The sequence below is a fragment of the Salmo salar genome, chromosome ssa09, assembly GCF_905237065.1.
Source record: "Salmo salar chromosome ssa09, Ssal_v3.1, whole genome shotgun sequence".
Classification (NCBI taxonomy): domain Eukaryota; kingdom Metazoa; phylum Chordata; class Actinopteri; order Salmoniformes; family Salmonidae; genus Salmo; species Salmo salar.
Window position 1 is genome coordinate 126,241,342 of NC_059450.1, and position 22,159 is coordinate 126,263,500.

A 22,159-nucleotide genomic window follows, 5' to 3' on the forward strand; every position below is an offset into this window, starting at 1 on the left:
ATGCCAGAGTTGTGGGTTTGATTCCCACGGGCGACCAGTATGAAAAAGTCTGCTAAATGACCTAAATGTAAATATAATTTCTCTTCCAAGTGAGCTAGCTTTCTTGGAGCCATAGAAAATGTGAAGTGCTCTGGTTCATAAGGCCGTGGGTCCGAAGACCAGTATGGACAAGCTCCCTCTCTGTTTCATAACAGTAGCTAGGAGGTAAAGTAGATCAGGTACATATGTCTGCTGTCACTTCACAGCTTTGGCTGTTTCTCCCTGAGAAAAGTTTTGACAGAGTCACATCACATCACTTCCTATCAGAAACACATAAAAACAGGTAGAACAACAGCCATGATAAACCTCTAGATTGTTAAGCAGAACACGCTCAGTATGCCTTCATATAGGATTATCAGCGTTTCCACTCCATCAACTAACAGCTATGAGGAGATGAGCTTCCCTTTCCCATCAGCCACCTGTCAGTCACCAGGAAATAATCATTAAAACCTAATGAACCGCTCCACCACACCACTGTACCGCTGACATGGAGGGTGTGTGTGTATGGTTGTGTGTGTGTGTGCTCCCTGTGATCTGACAGTAGGAATGCTCCACTGTGGCCCTGAGGCAGAGAACACTCTGTTCAGTTGGATTTAACACGGATGACTGGCTAGCTGATCAGCAGGTAAATTGCAGGTGTGTGAGAGGATTAAGTGGCGTATCATCCAGGAGCTAAAGGACATTTAGCCTGCTGGTACTGGCACCCACTTCCTGATTGGTAGTCACGTGACCCCATGGCGTGAGCAGCTGAGTCAGAGGACAAAATATCACTGGATGACTGCTTCCCAAATGGAACCGTATTCCCTACATAGTGCACTACTTTTGACCAGCACCCTATAGGGCTCTGGTCAAAAGTAGAGCACTATATAGGAAATAGGGTGCCATTTGGGACGCACAAGATGTTTTAGTGGTTTGGTGGTTTTACATGACTCCGTTCAGAACACTTAGTCTCTCTCTCTCTCCGAGTTCCTCCCTATTTCCTCTCTCCCCTGCTCTTTGTCTAATCTGATTATATGTGTGAGAACTCAAGCCCCTTCAGTCCAGTTCAGTTCGGTTGCTGGTACGTCTGGAGGTAGGAGCCCTGGGGTTGGAGGTGTGTGTGAGCCCTGGGGTTCCAAGGACAACTGTCAGGAGAGAGAGGCCTGTGAACTCAAGGTAATGAAGGCAGCTCAGCCTGTAAACAGCATGGGAGGATGTCACTAGAATACATTACAATACATAACTGTCTCCACAGGCCAGAGGGCTCGGGCTCTCTCTCTCACACACACGCACACACACAGACTGAATCTGCCACAGGGTTACATTAGCTAAAACGACAGCAGAAAGACACAGGAAAGGTGTGTGTTTTACTGTAGACCTGCTGCCAGAGTGAACACTGGATTATACTGGATCACCAACAGGGCTGAGTAGAAATATTCACACAGTGACTTTATAGACTGGCTGGGTGAAACTGCTATGAACCAGGTGGAGAGGAGACTACCCTTATAGACATCTGTTAGGAGGGAAGTGTATTCACTGACATTATCAGTACACCTACCTACCAGGGTGCTATAGTTGTGGTTATTTCTTGTTTTTAATCGTGAGTTCAGCAACCTCTCATTTCCATACCCTCCTTCCCCCATTCCTGCTTTTCCTTCCCTCTCTGCCTACCTGCCACCCTGCTTGTCCCTCTGCTTCCTCCCTAGCAAACACTTGTCTGGGATCTGAGGTGAAAATGTATGAAAAAACATTTGGGAAAACGGAGCACAGAGAGAGTCAAGGAGTCGGCACTTTGAGGAAGAGCGGGAACGGGGGAAGGAGGGTGTGACAGAGTGAGAGAGAAGGAAAGCTCAGACAGGAATGCGATTGTTTTCAGGTCAGTGAGTCTGTGAGTTGAGAGAGTAAGAGAGAGCGAGAGAGAGCGCTGCTAGGAAGTTAAACAGGGCCAGAAGCCCTCATCATACAGACACTTAAAACTCTCCTACAGTTGATGGTCGAGGACAGTACCATGCCAAACAGAGCAAAAACACTAGAACATTCAGTTTATGTGCTGAGGCGATACAGTACCAAACAGAGCAGAGACACTTAGGATGTTAAACTGTCAGCTCCTTCGCTACATTCCAGCACTGGGTTCAGACTAAGCACATGATGTCTGCATTATGATGTCTGCATTATGATGTCTGCATTATTTCCCAGTCAAGATGGCTTTCTCTTCCAGCCTGCATGGGCCTTAATATGGAAATCCCCCTGCCGACTGAGACCCTCACCCCTCCTGTCTTTACCCCTCCTCCCCAATTTCCCCCACCGTTCCTCTCCTTCCCCCTTCCTTCCCCCTCTCCTCCAGTCCTACAGGGTGTATAACAGAATGACAGTACCTTGGAGAGATCTCTGAAGTTGCCCGGCAGGGTGAGGTCCAGCTCCTCGGACTCATAGTTGGTGAGAACCCAGGGAAACACAGGGTACTGGTTCAGATCATTGTAGGTCCTCCCTACAGACCAACAGACAGACAGAGAGAGAGACAGAGATCTGTTAGAGAAGTTCTGTAAGAGGAAAGAGGAGGGGCATGAGGTGGGGCGGGGGAGGATGTGTGAGGGGGAGAACTGCAGGGCGCAGGGGAGAACTGCGGGGTACACACGAGGCTTAGGTTACTTTGGGGACCCAGCATGCAACATTCCAGTAGAGCATTCCATCAGACTCCTCTCAGGCCAGCTTCCTGTTTCTGACAGACTAACTTCCTGTCTGGCAGTGTGACACCACCACTAAAATAGTCCTCACTCTGCTCTCTGTGGGGAGGCCTTAGTATGGGAGCAGTGTGGGAGTGTGTGTGTGTGTGTGTGTTCGCCTCTGACCCTATTACGGGGGCTGAGTCACTGGCTTAGTAGTGCCCTCCCATGCCGTCCCTAAGGGGGGTGCATCAGGTCGTACCAGGCTTTTTTCGCTAAACTCGACTTGAGGGGGTTGAGTCACTGACGTTATCTTCTTGTTCGGTCTTGCGCCCCCCCTCGGGCTCGTGTGGTTGGGGAGATCTTCGTGGGCTACACTCTGCCTTGTCTCAGGGCAGTAGCAGTGTGTGGGTAAAATCACTGGTGAAGCCAAGCCAGGGTAAAAATGCCATATTACAACCTATGTGTTGTGATAATTGTATTGTTTGCTCTATAACCTGTTAGTTCATATGCCTTGACACTGTGATATATAAGCCTAAAGGTAGAGACAATAAAAATACTCAGTGGCAGAATAAATTCATCACAAAACCAGAGAGCAACATCTGTCTGACATTTTCGCACTACAAAACAACTATTGATGTAGAACACCGGAAAGTTAGCGCAAAGTCGCAAAGAAAACAGGAGCTGCCTCCACTATTTCAGCACATCATCAAAACACCTATGCATAGTCTAATACAGTGACAACTAAAAGGTCCAATCAACCTAAGCAAAATATAATGTCTATGTCCGTGGTACTGATTTGTGTGTGTGTGTGTGTGTGTGTGTGTGTGTGTGTGTGTGTGTGTGTGTGTGTGTGTGTGTGTGTGTTGACTCACCCTACTTGTAGAAAAACACCAATGCCATCCTCCTCTCTTTCATGTTTCTGAAATGGTCTATGACTCTGTCATACAGTACACGCTTTTAATTTTTGTTGTCCTAGACTACCTGGCTAAAATGCTTGCTTGCTAGCCTAACTTCCTTTCATGGGCAATGATTAGCCAGCTAGTTAACATTAGCCTTCTACATCTAGCTACATATTGAACTTCCATCGTCTCAGGCCAGGGGCACAATGTATGAATTTATGGTTGAGTCAGAATCACCATTATAATCATTGGCCAGTATGGAGAATTAAGTAAAACCACAAGTCCAAATCCCTGGCTTCCATTGACACTTTTTTCTGGTGCTCCAGGACCATTCACAGTTGAGCTCACTCAGTTTAGCTCAATGGTGATTGGCTATTTTATCAAGGAAGGCCAAATCCTTGCTGACTTCCCATTCAATGCTACGGGCGGCAACAATATCCTACTCTTTTTGACCAGACAGCATCAGATAGATGGGCTACACATACAGAGACAGAGGGGCGGTGAGAGACAAAATATCAATTATTATTTATTTATTTTGGTCAATGTTTTGGGGAAGCCTAGCTTCCCTTGGCATCCATGAAGACATGCCACTGTTTCAGGGTAGGAAGTTGGTGGTTTGTTGTTATCCTTCTGGTGGTGTGGGGGCTGGGGTTTGACAAATGGGTGGGGCTATATCCTGCCTGGTTGGCCCTGTCAGGGGGTATCGTCGGACGGGGCACACAGTGTCCTCCGACCCCCACTGTTTCAGTCCCCAGTAGCTATGCTTAAATAGTCTATGTATCGGGGGGCTAGGGTCAGTCTGTCCTATCTGGTGTAATTCTCCTGTCTTATCTGGTGTACTGTGTGATCTTAAATATGCTCCCTCTAATTCTCCCATCTCTCTCTCTCCCCTCCCGGAGGACCTGTGCCCAAAGACCATTCTTCACTATTACCTGGCCTGGAAACTCCTGGCTCTGCCTGTCCCCAGTCCACCTGGTCATGCTGCTGATCCAGTTTCTGCTGTTCTGCCTGCGGCTATGGAACCCTGACCTGTTCACCGGACCTGCTACCTTATCCCGAACCTTCTGTTTCGACCCCCTCTATCCCTCGCTCTCTCTACCGCACCTGCTGTCTCGACCTCTGAATGCTCGGCTATGAAAAGCCAACTGGCATTTACTCCTGAGGTTGTTTTTACTCCTGTTGCACCTTCTATAACCAATGTGATTATTATTTGACCGTGCTGGTCATCTATCAATATTTGAACATCTTGAAGAACAATCTAGCCTTAATGACCATGTACACTTATAATTTCCACCGGCACAGCCAGAAGAGGTCTGGACAGCCCCTCAGATCCTCTCCAGGTTTCTTCCTAGGTTCCTGCCTTTCTAGGGAGTTTTTCCTAGCCACCGTGCTCTTTAGTCTGGGTTTCTGTATAGCACTTTGTGACATCCACTAATGTAACTGATGCCAGGTCGCAATTGTAAATGAGAACTTGTTCTCAACTTGCCTACCTGGTTAAATAAAGGTGAAATAAAATAAATAAATAAAATACTAAGGGCTTTATAAATACATGGGATTGATGACTGATTGACTGTGTGTTGGTGTGCTCTTCCTTTCTCTGCCTGGTCCTGCTGAGTATACTAGGCCAGTCTGGGGTTGGGGTTCAACGTTTCTTATACGGAAGCAAACCAAATGAAACGGGGAGGGACCTACCTGAATTTGTCCAATAGAAACTCTCGTTTTGCTCGGTTTGCTTCTGTTTGTTTCGTAAACGGTCTCCGTAATGAATACGTTCATGGTTAGGAGCAAAGGGTGTGTGTGTGTGTGTGTGTGTAGTGTAGTGTATACATGTAGTGTGTGTAGTGTTTATATGTAGTGTGGGTAGTGTGTATGTGTAGTGTGTATATGTAGTGTGTGTATGTAGTGGGTGTAGTGTGTAGTGTGTATATATGTAGTGTGTACATGTATTGTGTATATGTAGTGTGTGTATATGTAGTGTGTGTATGTAGTGTGTATGTAGAGTCGTGGCCAAAAGTTTTGAGAATGACACATATATTAATTTTCACAAAGTCTGCTGCCTCAGTTTGTATGATGGCAATTTGCATATACTCCAGAATGTTATGAAGAGTGATCAGATGAATTGCAATTCATTGCAAAGTCTCTCTTTGCCATGCAAATGAACTGAATCCCCCAAAAACATTTCCACTGCATTTCAGCCCTGCCACAAAAGGACCAGCTGACATCATGTCAGTGATTCCCTCGTTAACACAGGTGCGAGTGTTGATGAGGACAAGGCTGTAGATCACTCCGTCATGCTGATTGAGTTCGAATAACAGACTGGAAGCTTCAAAAGGAGGGTGGTGCTTGGAATCATTGTTCTTCCTCTGTCAAACACGTGCCGTCATCATTGCTTTGCACAAAAAGGGCTTCACTGGCAAGGATATTGCTGCCAGTAAGATTGCACCTAAATCAACCATTTATCGGATCATCAAGAACTTCAAGGGGAGCGTTTCAATTGTTGTGAAGAAGGCTTCAGGGCGCCCAAGAAAGTCCAGCAAGCGCCAGGACCGTCTCCGAAAGTTGATTCAGCTGCGGGATCGGGGCACCACCAGTACAGAGCTTGCTCAGGAATGGCAGCAGGCAGGTATGAGTGCATCTGCACGCGAAGACTTTTGGAGGATGGCCTGGTGTCAAGAAGGGCAGCAAAGAAGCCACTTCTCTCCAGGAAAAACATCAGGGACAGACTGATATTCTGCAAAAGGTACAGGGATTGGACTGCTGAGGACTGGGGTAAAGTCATTTTCTCTGATGAATCCCCTTTCCGATTGTTTGGGGCATCCGGAAAAAAGCTTGTCCGGAGAAGACAAGGTGAACGCTACCATCAGTCCTGTGTCATGCCAACAGTAAAGCATCCTGAGACCCTTCATGTGTGGGGTTGCTTCTCAGCCAAGGGAGTGGGCTCACTCACAATTTTGCCTAAGAACACAGCCATGAATAAAGAATGGTACCAACACATCCTCTGAGAGCAACTTCTCCCAACCACCCAGGAACAGTTTGGTGATGAACAATGCCTTTTCCAGCATGATGGAGCACCTTGCCATAAGGCAAAAGTGATAACTAAGTGGCTCGAGATCAAAACATCAATATTTTAGGTCCATGGCCAGGAAACTCCCCAGACCTTAAACCCATTGAGAATTTGTGGTCAATCCTCAAGAGGCGGGTGGACAAACAAAAACCCACAAATTCTGACAAACTCCAAGTATTGATTATGCATGAATGGGCTGCCATCAGTCAGGATGTGGCCCAGAAATTAATTGACAGCATGCCAGGACGGATTGCAGAGGTCTTGAAAAAGAAGGGCCAACATTGCAAATATTGACTCTTTGCATCAACTTCACGTAATTGTCAATAAAAGCCTTTGACACTTATGAAATGCTTGTAATTATACTTCAGCATTCCATAGTAACATCTGACAAAAATATCTAGACACTGAAGCAGCAAACTTTGTGGAAATTAATATTTGTGTCATTCTCAAAACTTTTGGCCCCGACTGTAGTGTGTATGTAGTGTGTATATGTAGTATGTGTGTGTAGTGTGTATATGTAGTATGTGTGTGTAGTGTGTATATGTAGTATGTGTGTGTAGTGTGTATATGTATTGTGTATATGTAGTGTGTGTAGTGTGTATATGTACTGTGTATATGTATTGTGTATATGTAGTGTGTGTAGTGTGTATATGTAATGTGTGTATGTAGTGTGTATATGTAGTGTGTATATGTAGTGTGTGTGTATATGTATTGTGTGTAGTGTGTATATGTAGTATGTGTGTGTAGATGTAGTGTGTGTGTGTAGTGTGTGTGTGTGTAGTGTGTATATGTAGTGTGTATATGTCGTGTGTGCAGTCTGTATATGTAGTATCTGTATTGTGTTTGTGTGTATATGTAGTGTGTGCAGTGTGTATATGTAGTATGTGTGTGTAGTGTGTGTATATGTATTGTGTATGTGTAGTGTGTATATGTATTGTGTATGTGTAGTGTGTGTACTGTGTGTATATGTAGTGTGTGCAGTGTGTATATGTAGTATGTGTGTGTAGTGTGTGTATATGTATTGTGTATGTGTAGTGTGTATATGTATTGTGTATGTGTAGTGTGTGTAGTGTCTATATGTATTCTGTATTATATATGTAATTACAGAGATATAGAACTGTTCTCCTGGTCACCGTGTTGTCGTTGAACACGCCTGATGTGACACCGCCAGGCTAGCCTCCTGATTGGACAGCCCGTGGCGGTTACCATGGATACCCTAGTCATGGCGGTGCCCACATGCAGCTGTACTGAGGGTTGCCAGATGTGAGAGCTTAGTTTTCCTCTTCAGGAAAATGGTTTTGATGGTTTTCAGATGGAACCCTAACTCAGCCATGAGAACCATGAGGAGCTCCTCAACCGTCCAAGTCGCCACAAGTCCTCTCTAATTTCACACTGCTATGGACTGGTCCAATCAGAAGACACTACTATGGGCTGGTCCAATCAGAAGACACTGCTATGGGCTGTCCAATAAGTAAGCACTGTTATGGGCTGGTCCAATCAGAAGACACTAATATGAGCTGGTCCAATCAGAGAAAAGAACTATGGGTGTGATCTCAACAACTGATTATAGATTATTACACACTAGCAGCAAACCTACAACAGCCAGTCAAACAGGACAGGAGACCATTATCAGCACTGACACAATCATTTTATTAAAATAAAACATTTGAATTAAATCCAAGTTACTGCAAGATAGTAATTAAAACCCCTTTTTCTTAGTTTGGTGTGAGAGGATGTGCAGCACTGTGAGAGGTGTTTGGTTGGAAGTGAGTTTTGTTTGGTTTGTAGACGGTGAAGTTTCCATGCTGCACTCCAAACTGACGGGTTAGAGTTTAAACAGCAATACACTTCACTTCTAACAACACTACGGTGTTACACACACACACACACACACACACACACACACACACACACACACACACACACACACACACACACACACACACACACACACACACACACACACACACACACACACACACACACACACACACCCCCAATGAAAGATGACCCCTGACCTGAGGGTACAAAGAGAAACACTACAGCTTTTTCATCTTAACAGAGCCATCAGTCACACAGCAGCACTCTGCTTCCTGAAACACGTCCAAGCCCCTAACCTCCAACCCTCCCATCCTCCCAGCATCCTTGCCTCCCACCCTCCCAGCATCCTAGCCTCCCATCCTCCTAGCCTCCCATCCTCTCAGCATCCTAGCCTCCCATCCTCTCAGCATCCTAGCCTCCCATGCTCCCAGCCTCCCACCCTCCCAGCATCCTAGCCTCCCACCCTCCCAGCATCCTAGCCTCCCATCCTCTCAGCATCCTAGCCTCCCACCTCCCATCCTCCCATCCTCCCAGCCTCCCATCCTCCCAGCACCCTAGCCTCCCACCCTCCCAGCCTCCCATCCTCCCAGCACCCTAGCCTCCCAACCTTCCATCCCCCCCAGCTCCCTAGCCTCCCATCCTCCTAGCACCCTAGCCTCCCAGCCCCCTAGCCTCCCATCCTCTGAGCCCCCTAGCCTCCCAGACCCCTAGCCGCCCATCTTCCCATCCTCACAGCCCCCTAGCCTCCCAACCGCCCAACCCCCTAGCCTCCCAGACCCATAGCCTCCCAACCTTCCAGCCCCCAGCTCCCTAGCCTCTCATCCTCTGAGCCCTCTAGCCTTCCATCCTTCCAGCCCCCTAGCCTCCAAACCTCCCAGCCCCCTAACCTCCCAGCCCCCTAGCCTTCCATCCTCCCAACTTCCCAGCCCCCTAGCCTCTTTTCTCTACTCTGCAATGTTCTGCGATTTCCCCAACCTACCAGCCACCGATAGCTTCTCAACCTTCTGGCTTCCCTGCTCTACAATGTTCTGATCTGTCCCCAACCTCTCGGCTCTGTGTGCCCCTGGGGGCTACTCTTACTTCCTCTGACAGAAACATGTCATACCCAAATGATAATGTACTGGATTAGGACACAGTAGTTCCCACAGCAAAAAAGATGGCTGCTGAGTGTTGCTTAATCCAAGCCCCAAACCTCCCATCTTCCCAGCCCCCCATCCTCCCAGCTCCCTAGCTTCCCATCCTCCCAGCCCATCCTCCCAGCCCCCTCCCTGCCCCCTAGCCTCCTAGTCTCCCAACATTCCAGCCCCTAGCCCCCTAGCCTCCCATCTTCCCAGCCTCCTAGCCTCCCATCCTTCCAGCCCCTAGCCACCCAGCCCCCTAGCCACCCAGCCCCCTAGCCTCCCAGCCCCCAGGCCTCCCATCTTCCCAGCCCCCTAGCCTCCCATCCTCCCAGCCCCCTAGCCTCCCAGCCCCCTAGACTCCCATCTTTCCAGCCCCTAGCCACCCATCCCCCTAGCCTCCCAGCCCCCTGGCCTCCCATCTTCCCAGCCCCTTAGCCTCCCAGCCCCCTAGACTCCCATCCTCTGTGTGCCCCTGGGGGCTACTCTTACTTTCTCTGACAGAAACATGTCATACCCAAATGATAATGTACTTGATTAGGACACAGAAGTTCCCACAGCAAAAAAGATGGCCGCTGAGTGTTTAATGTAGTTTAATGGAAGGGTGGTTCTCCTGCTGCTGTGATGTATAGATATAATTAGAATTATTAGGGTTAGATCTGGGTGTTGTGAATGGTACATTATGATGCTGGGTTAGGGTTAGAGTGGTTAAGGCAATTTTAAGTCACTCTGGATAACAGCGTCTGCTAAATGACCAAAATGTAAATGTAGATACAATATGATATGATAGTGGGTTAGGGTAAGGGTGTTATGGATGCTACACATCTAAAGTCACACGCACGGTGTGAGGTGGGTGCGAGGTTGTAGGAAGGAGATGCATTGTGGGTACAGTTCCAGCCTGTTCTCAAGTGTCAGGATGATACCCACACACACACACAACACACACTCTGACATGTCAGAATGTTAATAACAGTAGAATAGTGTTTAATTAGAAGAGCACTGGCTGCATGTTAACACCTCTCGCCCTCTCTTCCTCTCCTCCTCCACCACCCCTCCTCCTCCTCTTGCCTCCATCTCCCTCCTGTCTTCCACCCCAACTCCCCTGACACTTCTGGCAGCTCAGGTCATTACCACGCATTTTTTATGAATTTCACCATGTTTTTCTGTCTGCCGTACATCTAATTAGATGACAATAATGTATCGAACTCACGCCACAGATAAATATAAATATGCATGAATCTGCAGCGAGCGAGGGATGTGACACCTCTCAGAAAGGAGTGCTGCGGCAGGCGCTCTCGTCTTCCAGTTAGTCACAGTTCAGATCAGAGGCGACAAAGAGGCACGTGCGCACGTGTGCACGCACACACGCACACACACCCTAATTATCCTGGAGGATGTGTGATCTGCAATAGTCTTGCTTCCTTTTTCCTTATTTTCTTGCGTCAAATAACAGTCAGTCATATTCCTCCACATGAACAGCGAAATGAGGCTACCTACAGTACTAACATTACTACTGCTTAGGAGTGAACTGAACACCGAAGAGAGCATTCGACTCCTTAAACAAAGACAACTTACCTGTAGGCCCTGGATGGCATGTTTTAACAGTCAACAACAACATACACTACATTCATCATGCTAGAATAATAGATTACGAGATTTTGGGTATGGAGAGAAGAGGTGATCGGCTCAACACAACATCATGGATCCATCCAAGATGAGGGGGAGAGAGCACAGAAGAGGGGGAGAAAGGGAGAGGAGGGAAAAGAGGAAAGGGGAGGAGAGTGGGAAAAGAGAGAGGAGGAAAGGGAGGAGAAGGGAAGCTGACCTGCGACGGTGTTGAGGAACATGAGGTACTCGAAGTTGGAGATCTCCCTCCTCTGCCAGCGTTGGGTCATGTTGGACGACTTGAAGAGCTGCCGGGGCGTGGCCATGGAGATACGCCTGCACAACAACAGAGGAAGAAACACCTTAGGCTGTGTCCAAAATGGCACCCTTTTCCCTATTTAGTGCACTACTTTTGACCAGGAATCATTTAAACCATTGAGGTTTAAGTAAGAGGTTTGTAAGTGTACTCAAGAAACCTAAGTGCACAACCAGACAAACATAGACCAGCTAAAGACCAAAACTCCCAGACACGCAATCATTCAGTGAGAGCTCAGAGCAGCACACACTGGCACCGCGTGACAGCTTCATCAGCATGTGAGACCTAAGCATTCTTCAGCCATGACCAAAGTGTCAGAGTCGTGCAGTCCTTGAAGTGACTTCAACTCAACACATGGGGAGAATCAAAAGTTGGATGGAGGCTGTTTCTAAAAGACCTAACACTACACTACAATAGCTAACAATACTATCTAACACTAGTCAATACCTAGCATTAGCTGATAGCTAACACTAGCCGATAGCTAACACAAACTGAAAACTAACGCTAACCGATAGATAACACTAGCTGATAGCTAACACTAGCTAACAACAGAGAGCTAACACTAGCCAATAAACGGCTAACACTAGCTAACTGATTGCTAACAATAGATGTGTGTGGGTGTAGGTATGGTAAAGGGTCTGTCCTCCGTCTCCTTCTGTGTATTTTACTATGCGGCCAGTTGTCAGGAAGGCAGGAAGGCAGGCAGGCTGCAGCTCTGTGCTACAGAGACTTAACTTAGAGAATTAGATTAGTTCAGTCAGGGTCAATGACCACTCACTCCAATGACGTGAGCAATGGGATTCACTTCCTGTTGAACGCGGAATGAAGGGAGAGCTTGGTTTGTTGTTTTGGAAAGTTTGCTCTTTTGAAAGTGTATTAAAAGGTTTCTTAGTAGCTAGCTACCTTTTGAGTTTGGTCCCGCAATGCAGTTGCATCAGTTGCTGGGACTGCTACTCTCAGTGATCCTGCCGACCAAGGCCGTGTCTAAGGACTTATTTGGCGTAACAGTTAGCCTAGCTGCTAGCTAGCTGCCTATCAAGCTAGCGGGGTTTTCTTGAGGGCTTGAATGCAGCCCACGATGCGGTTAGCCATTGTGGCTGGGACCACGGATTGTCCCGGGCTTGTGGCTGGCTAGAACCCTGCTGTTTATTGTTGTTTTCAATCTTCCCTGTGACTTATCCTGTCTGGAAATGCGAGGAGTAACAGCGTAACCTACGTTGCTACCATGACAAATACCAAAGCCGGCGGGAGTACCATTGAGGACAATGGTGTCTATCTATCACATGTGAAGGATCTTTAAAACAAATGAAAATAGTTCTACAAGCAGTTGTTACAACAACAAGAAAATAGCTTCAAGTGTTTGTCCAAATACTGGTGGATTCAACAAATTAAAGAAAGGACGACCTGACCAGAGATGTCCAAGACCTGAGGAACAGTTTGTAGTTCTCCTAGGGTCAGCTATGAGTTTAAACAGGAGAACGGCAAGATGACAGCAATCTGTAAATCATTGAGAGAGTACATCAGTTCTATATGTGAATCCATGATAACAATAACGGAAAAAAACAGATTATCTTGAGGGACAATCAAGGTGGAACAACATGGTTGTGGACGGAATTGCAGAATCTCCACATGAGACCTGGATGGAGTCTGAGAACAAAGTGAGGGAAATGATTTTGGAGAAACTGAAGATGCACCACAGGAAGATTGAGGTGGAGCATGCCCACAGAATTGGAAAACACATCACTGGCCCAGGTGACAGGCCCAGGCCGATAGTGGTGAAGTTCCTGAGGTTCAAGGACATGGTAACCCTTCTGGAAGGAGCAAAGAACTTGAGGGGAACGTATATATTCCTCAATGAGGACAATCCTGAAGCTGTGCGCAGAAGAGGAAATCCCAGCCATGAAAGCTGCCAGAGAGCGTGGGGATATTGCTTACATCCGCTATGACAGGCTCATTGTCAACCCTCCCTCCCAAAAGCCTGGAAGGGATGAGAGAGCCAAGCCTATGGGTTCGTAGCAGCACACACACACACACCAACTGATTAACGGACTGCTGAACATATATATTTTTCTCTTGCTTTGTTTGCTCTTTTCCATATTATGTCTACTTCCATATTATGTCTACTGATAAGCTACCCAAGAAAGGGCTGAAAATAGCCCATAGTAATATATGTAGCCTTAGAAATAAGGATCATGAAATCAATAACTTGCTAACATCAGATAACATTTGCAATTTCTGAGACTCACATAGACAATTAATTTGATGACAAAGCATATACAAGGCTATAACATCTGTAGAAGAGACAGAAATGCTTATGGGGGAGGTGTTGCTCTATATATTCATAGCCATATCCCTCTAATTCTTAGAGAAGATCTCATGTCAAGCGTTATTGAAGTGTTGTGGTTGCAGGTTAACTTGGCACATCTAAAGCCTTTTCTTTAGGGGTGTTGCTATAGACCACCAAGTGCTGACAGTCAGTATCTAAATAATATCTGTGAAATGCTTGATAGTGTATGTGATGTAAACAGAGAGGTCTACTTTCTTGGGGACCTGAATATTGACTGGTTTTCAAGCTGTCCACTCAAGAGGAAGCTTCTCACTGTAACCAGTGCCTTTAATCTTGTTCAGGTTATTAATCAACCTACCAGGGTGCTTACAAACACTACAGGAATAAGATCATCCATATGTATTGATCACATTTCTACTAATACGTCTTGCTTTTCATTGTAGTCAGAGGGGTAATATAAATACTATGACTGACTGCATCACTTGTTCTTTTAATAAGAAACATTAATGTGTTGAAAAGTCTAAGTTATTTGCATAATCAATTTATATACAGCTCTGACACACACACTTACCCCACCAGACATGCCACCAGGGGTCTTTTCACAGTCCCCAAATCCAGAACAAATTCAAGAAAGCGTACTGTATTATATAGAGCCATTATTGCATGGAACTCCGTTCTATCTCAAATTGCTCAAATAAACAGCAAACCTGGTTTCAAAAAACAGATAAAGCAACACCTCACGGCACAACGCCTCTCCCCTATTTGACCTAGATAGTTTGTGTGTATGTATTGATATGTAGGCTACGTGTGCCTTTTTAAAATTGATGTAGTTCTGTCCTTAAGCTGTTCTTGTCTATTAATGTTCTGTATTATGTCATGTTTCATGTTTTGTGTGGACCTCTGAAACAGTACAAAAATGTCTCTGCTGTAGGCAGGGTTAGCTGCTGCCAGGGACGGTTCCACTCTCCACCACACAAAGGAGGTAGATGGGGAGACTAACAATACACACCCTGCTAAATAATATGGACACAATGCACTACATAATACTACTCTGGAGCTAGTATTGCAAAGGCCAAATACGAAACAAAATGTTTCATGAGCTAAAAATGTAAATATGTGTGTGTTTGCGTGTGTGTGTGTTTGTGTGTGTGCGTGTGTTAGTTACCTGGCTTGTGGTAGGCCATAGCTGGTTCCCACTCCGACCCTGGGTAGACTGTAGACCACTTTCTTCACTGTGGCCTGGTCTGGGAAGTTAAACATCACTGACGCTGGGAGGAGAGATAACAAAACTTGATTAATAACAATTCACAACACTATGTTAAAGTGGTTAAGAGAAGCAGTTTATTATATATCATCATCAGAATGCAAACAGGATACATCTGGGACGAGCGTGTGGCTGTGTACAAAACGGAACACTATTCTCTATGTAGTGCACTATGGGCTCTGGTCCAAAGTAGTGTACTATATAGGGAATAGGGTGGCATTTGGGACGTAGTGAGTGTGTGTGATGCTTACTCCTGTTGGCCATGAAGACCTCCAGGCCAGTGTTCTGGAGCAGGTATCGCCTGGAGAAGACCGCTCTGATCTCACTGAACATCCATTTACCATGCAGACCCTCTGAGTACGCCAGGACCTGCAGAGAGGAGAGGAAAGGAGAGGAGGGGAAGGGAGGGGAGGAGATGAACAGCAGGAAAAAGAGACCACACAAAGGGTTTACATTGTGACAAACACAGGTTGTAGACTGTTGCAACTAGGTTGTAGACTTCCATTGTCTCTAAACATTCTATTTCCCAAATTCACCTCTGTGTCTTTAACACCTATTTCAGGTGGTCTGCAACACGCAACCAGGGTGTAAAAAAACAGGAAGAACAGGCCTCTGGGTTACACACATCAATACCAACACAAGAAGAGGAGAGACAGAGAGGAGAGGGGAGAGGAAAGGAGAGGATGGGGGTGAGCAAAAGAGAGAAGAGAGGGGGATGAGGAGAGAGGGATCATTAGTGTGCAGCACCTCTGGGACAGCAGGTCTACTGAGGGAGTTTAAGAGAGGCCTCCGTGACAGGTGAAAAAAATCCCCCTAACACACCTCCTTCTCTCCCTCCTTCCCCTTCCAACATTGTCTGAGCCCTTGGTGCGGCCTAGTCTCCCCAGGTTACAATCACACACATTCCCATCCTATCAGTGTAGCTGGACACAGACAGAGACATGAGAACCAGCCAGGGCGGGGTGCGAGAGAAAACAGGTGAAACACAACACACAGAGAGGGGATGTAGCTCAAGCCTGACTGACAGTCCAGGGGGGGAACTAGGGAGGGAGGCAGAGTGAGATGTTGGGCTGGGGAGGTTAGGTCCAATGCTAATGCTCATTTAAAACACTGACAAGCAGGAGTAGAGGAGGAGAGGACAGGAAGAGGAGAGGGTAGGAGAGGGGAGAAGAGGTGAGGAGAGAGGCAGCGGTGCATTCATTTCTCCCTGGAATAGCTGTGGCTCGACCTCCCTGCCACATCAAAGTCTCTGGAGCTCAATTAGAAGTGGATTAGATGGAGAGAAGTGGAGTGAAGGGCAGAAGGTGGCAGGTTTTAGGGAGTGAGGGAGTGAGAGTGGAGGGTGCAAGGGAGGGAGAGGTGCGGGGAGGGGTGGGGGCATCTCTGCTTCTCCTTCCTGTGCTGCCCCAGGTTGACAAATCAGCCACCCCAGGCACCCCAACAGTTGTCATAGAGACAGACTGCCTGCTCAGAGAACATTTGTAGTAGGGAGCAGCTGAGGAGGAGGAGAGGAAAGATGGAGAGAGGGAGAGGTGGAGAGATGGGGGAGATGGAGAAAAGGAGAGGTGGAGAGATGGAGAGGTGGAGAGATGGGGGAGATGGAGAAAGAGAGAGATGGAGAGATGGGGGAGATGGAGAAAGGGAGAGGGGGAGAGATGGGGAGAGATGGAGAAAGGAAGAGGTGGAGAGATGGGGGAGATGGAGATGGGGGGATGGAGAAAGGAAGAGGGGGAGAGATGGGGAGAGATGGAGAAAGGAAGAGGTGGAGAGATGGGGGAGATGGAGAAAGGGAGAGATGGAGGAAATGGAGAGGTAGAGAGAGGGAAAGATAGATGAATGGAGAGATTGTGAACAGATCAGGAGGAAGAAAGATGAGGAATATGCAGAAATTACAAGAGATTACTATCATAATGCATGGCCTGATCAACCTTACATTAAAAACGACTGAAGTGGCTGTGTCTACATGGATGTATTACCCCTTCCTGGTTCCTCTTGTCTGTTGCTGTAACTGGGAACAGAGAGCATGCAGGCCAGGCCACAGGGTTAAAGACAGACAGTGCAGGCCAGAGGCCTCACCAGCAACAAAACACAGGCTAAAAAGCCTCCGCTTCAAACAGCCCACATCAAAACATTATGTCAGAACAACAAAGCCTTGACTTAAACCAACAAGCAGCGAGGGGCCTCTGCAGACTGGAGGCTTGACAAAGCCCAGAGAGAGAAGCAGCTGTAAGAAATGCCATTTAATGAACCTGTTTGCTGAAGCTGTCAAAGGTATCAGAGCTGATGAGCACTGGGGACACAGCCAGCCGGCCAGCCAGCCAGTCAGCCAGACCCCAGACAGTCTTGCCTGTGTGTGTGTGTGTGTGTGTGTGTGTGTGTGTGTGTGTGTGTGTGTGTGTGTGTGTGTGTGTGTGTGTGTGTGCGTGCGTGCGTGCCTGCCTGCCTGCCTGCCTGCCTGCCAGCTGGAGACTTCGGCCCCAATCTAATCAGCCCACCACCACGAAGGATGACCGAGGAGGACCAGGCCCCTCCAGATCCACCCCTTCTCCCCCAATACCCACCCCTACTCCCCCCTTGCCCACCCCACTACCCGCCTCATCACCTCCCCTGCTCTGCTCACAGGCTGTCACACTACAGGGGGAGGGATGGGGAGGGGCTGGAGGCAGACAAGCCCAGCCTTTTGTTTCCATGCAGGCCCCCCCAGCCCCCCACCTCACACACATTAAGATCCCATGGTGCGTGTGTGCTGCTCTACTAGCTGGGTGGAGATCATACCTCTTCTATAATGACCATAACGCAATTGAACGTTTCTGTCTTTTGTTTCCTGTCCTTGTGTGATGTGACAGAGGGAGGATAGCTGCACTGAGCCTGTGGAACATCACATCAGTGTGGAGAAATGCTGTGACAGCTGAAATGAGGAGAGACATCGGTGACAGCAGTGCTTAGGCTGAAGGTCACACGGAATAACATACAGTAGAAAACATCACATAGACGTAGAAGTCCCAAGCAGTGGGCGGTCTAAGTTTTGTTCATTGGTCCTTTTAGCAATTATTCAGCATTTACCCGGTATTGTCCTACGCTGTGTCTGACGTTAACCCCGTACTGTCCAGCCTTATTGAACAGTACGCATTTATAGTATTCATTTATTCATGTCAATGTGACTGACAATAATAAGTGTGCGTGCGTGTGTGTCAGTCAGTTCTGCTGAGATGGGGCCATAATAAGATGATTGAGTCAAGCCCCAAGCCAGCATGACTGATACAGTTATAAAGGAGAGGGGAGCAGAGTGACAACCTGCTATCATAGTAGATCCTCTGTGTTCTCCCTTCACACAGCTAATAGAGTGACAACCTGCTATCATAGTAGATCCTCTGTGTTCTCCCTTCACACAGCTAATAGAGTGACAACCTGCTATCATAGTAGATCCTCTGTGTTCTCCCTTCACACAGCTAATAGAGTGACAACCTGCTATCATAGTAGATCCTCTGTGTTCTCCCTTCACACAGCTAATAGAGTGACAACCTGCTATCATAGTAGATCCTCTGTGTTCTCCCTTCACACAGCTAATAGAGTGACAACCTGCTATCATAGTAGATCCTCTGTGTTCTCCCTTCACACAGCTAATAGAGTGACAACCTGCTATCATAGTAGATCCTCTGTGTTCTCCCTTCACACAGCTAATAGAGTGACAACCTGCTATCATAGTAGATCCTCTGTGCTCTCCCTTCACACAGCTAATAGGCTTCTAGTGGAAAGCCTCGACACTGCCGGATCCACAGCCCAGGAGATGGAGAGAACAGATGAGGATGAGAGAGAGAGAAGGAAGGAGGGAGAGAAATAGAAGGAGAGAGAGAAGGGAGAGAGAGAGAGGGTGAGGATATAAAAGGAGAGTGATATGAGAATGGGGAATATTTCACACACAATCATTTGGAGCATCAGCATACACTGTGGACACTGCATCCACAACCGGACCTTAGGGGAGGGGGGATGGAAGGAGAAAGAGCATACACTGTGAACGCTGGTTTACAACCTGACCTCAGGGTACACAGTGCAGAACTGGGAGGGGAACAGGATAAACAAATTATTCACACTCCTTTTTCCACATTTTGTTGTGTTACAAAGTGGTATTAAAATGTATTTCATTGTAATTGTTGTCATTGATCTACACACAATACTCTGTAATGTTAAAGAGGAAGAAAAATTGTAAAATGTGTAAATAAATTATGAAAAATAAAACACTAATATACAGTATCTTGATTAGATAAGTACTCAACCCCCTCAGTCAATACATGTTAGAATCACCTTTGGCAGCGATTACAACAGTCTTTCTGGGTAAATCGCTAAGAGCTTTGTACACCTGGATTGAACAATATTTGCACATTTTCTTTTTAAAATTCTTCAAGCATTGTCAAGTTGGTTGTTGATCATTGCTAGACAGCCATTTTCACGTGTTGCCATAGATTTAAGTCAAATCTGTAACTAGGCCACTCAGGAACATTCAATACCATCTTGGTTAGCAACTCCAGTGTATATTTGGCCTTGTTGTTTTGCTGAAAGGTGAATGTGTCTCCTAGTGTCTGTAGGAAAGCAGACTGCACCAGGTTTTCCTCTAGGATTTTGCATGTTCTTAGCTCAATTCCGTTTATTTAAGTCCCTAGTCCTTGCTGATGACAAGCATACCCATAAAATGATGCACCTACCACCATGCTTGAAAATATGAAGAATGGTACTCAGTGATGTGTTGTGTTATATTTGCCCTAAACATAACGGTTTGTATTCAGGAGATAAAGTACATTTCTTTTAAATGTTTTGCCATTTTACTTTAGTGCCTTATTGCAAACAGGATGCATGTTTTTGAATATTTTTATTCTGTACAGGCTAGCTTCAGAATGCTCAAAGGGAATTTCAATGTCTGCTTATATTTAGAAAAATAAAATCCACTTTGTCATTATGGGTTATTGTGTGTAGGCCAATGACACAAAATCTCAATTTAATCAATTTTGAATTCAGGCTGTAACAACAAAATGTGGAAGAAGTCAAGGGACGTGAATACTTTCTGAAGGCACTGTATTATGGATCCATGACAAGGTGCACAGAAGCATATAGGACTAAGCACTGGACATCAGATAAGGAAAAACGTGTAAATACTATAATTTGCCATGCTTGTAGATATATAGTACACTGAACAAAAATATAAATATCATGCAATAATTTCAAAGATTTTACTGAGTTACAGTTCATACAAGGAAATCAGTTAATTTAAATAAATTCATTAGGCCTTAATCTATGGATTTCACATCACTGGGAATATAGATAGGCATCTGTTGGTCACAGATACCTTAAAAAAGAGGTAGGGGCGTGGATCAGAAAACCAGTCAGTATCTGGTGTGACCACTATTTGCCTCATGCGGCGCGACATATCTCCTTTTCATAGAGTTGATCAGGCTGATTGTGGCCTGTGGAATGCTGTCCCACTCCTCTTCACTGGCTGTGCGAAGTTGCTGGATATTGGCGGGAACTGGAACACGCTGTCGTACAGGTCAATCCAGAGCATCCCAACATGCTTAATGGGTGACATGTCTGGTGAGTATGCAGACCACGGAAGAACTGGGACATTTTCAGCTTCCAGGAATTGTGTACAGATCCTTGCAACATGGAGTCGTGCATTATCATGCTGAAACACGAGGTGATGGCGGCGGATGGATGGCACGACAATGGGCCTCAGGACAATGGGCCTCTCGTCATGGTATCTCTGTGAATTAAAATTGCCATTCATAAAATGCAATTGGGTTCATTGTCCGTAGATTGTCTGCCCATACAATAACCCCATCGCCACCATGGGGCACTCTGTTCACAACGTTGACATCAGCAAACCGCTCGCCCACACGATGAAATACATGCTGTCTGCCATCTGCCATCTGCCCAGTACAGTTGAAACCAGGATTCATCTGTGAAGAGCACACTTCTCCAGCATGCCAGTGGAAGTTGGTTACGATGCTGAACAGCAGTCAGGTTAAAACCATGGTGAGGACAACAAGCACGCAGATGAGCTTCCCTGAGACGGTTTCTGACAGTTGGTGCAGAAATTCTTCGGTTGTGCAAACCCAGTTTCATCAGCTGTCCGGGTGGTTGGTCTCAGAGAGGTGAAAAAGCCGGATCTGGAAGTCCTGGACTGGCGTGGCTACAGCTGCGGTTGAGGCCGGTTGGACATACTGCCAAATTCTCTAAAATGACATCAGAGGCGGCTTATGGTAGAGAAATTAACATTCAATTATCTGGCAATAGCTCTGGTGGACATTACTGCAGTCAGCGTGCCAACTGCATGCTCCCTCAAAACTTGAGACATCTATGGTATTGTGTTGTGTGACAAAACTGCACATTTTAGAGTGGCCTTATATTGTTCCCAGCACAAGGTGTACCTGTGTAATGATCATGCTGTTTAATCAGCTTCTTGATATGCCACACCTGTCAGGTGGATGGATTATCTTGGAAAAAAGGATAAATGCTCACTAACAGGGATGTAAACAAATTTGTACATAACATTTTAGAGAAATAAGCTTTCTGTGCATATGGAATATTTCTGCGATCTTTTATTTCAGCTCATGAAACATGAGACCAAGACTTTATATGTGCCGTTTATATTTTTGTTCAGTGTAGTTGTATATAGAGTTTATAATGGGTGTAGATATGTTAGAGTTTTACATGTGTAGATAGTGAAAAGTGCAGTACGTTATCCTAAGTAAAATGAGAGACACCACAGCCCTAATCAACAAATGTCACAACTTATTTTACCATGTGTGACTTGTTCCGCTTTCTACTAGGCATCCTGGTATAGTGAAACTATTCCACTCTGCTTTCTGCTCGCCATCCTGTCAGGAATGTATTCATCTCTTCCTTCTTTAAATGAATTGCTAGGCAACACAGGCACTAGGCCTCTCAACCCTCATTTCAAAACAAAGGAAACAATCAAATTTTGTGTGTCAACACGTGTCAAGCAGCTCTGGAATATGCATCTAATTTCTCTTCCATTATAGTGGTGTGTAGTGTGTGTGTGTGTGTGTGTGTGTGTGTGTGTGTGTGTGTGTGTGTGTGTGTGTGTGT

At 46.3% G+C, this 22,159-nt stretch overlaps 1 protein-coding gene across 2 annotated transcripts in view; it reads right to left on the minus strand.

Moving 5' to 3' along the window:
* Positions 1 to 22,159, minus strand: part of LOC106612894 (neurobeachin) — a 301,033-nt gene that overhangs the window by 63,027 nt on the left and 215,847 nt on the right. For both annotated transcript variants that reach the window (XM_045724516.1, XM_045724515.1), the window contains exons 43-46: positions 15,310 to 15,427; positions 14,960 to 15,062; positions 11,412 to 11,527; positions 2,394 to 2,506 (exon numbers count right to left, since the gene is read on the minus strand). In XM_045724516.1, coding sequence (XP_045580472.1) covers positions 2,394 to 2,506; positions 11,412 to 11,527; positions 14,960 to 15,062; positions 15,310 to 15,427 — 450 coding nt within the window. The remainder of the gene's footprint in view (positions 1 to 2,393; positions 2,507 to 11,411; positions 11,528 to 14,959; positions 15,063 to 15,309; positions 15,428 to 22,159) is intronic.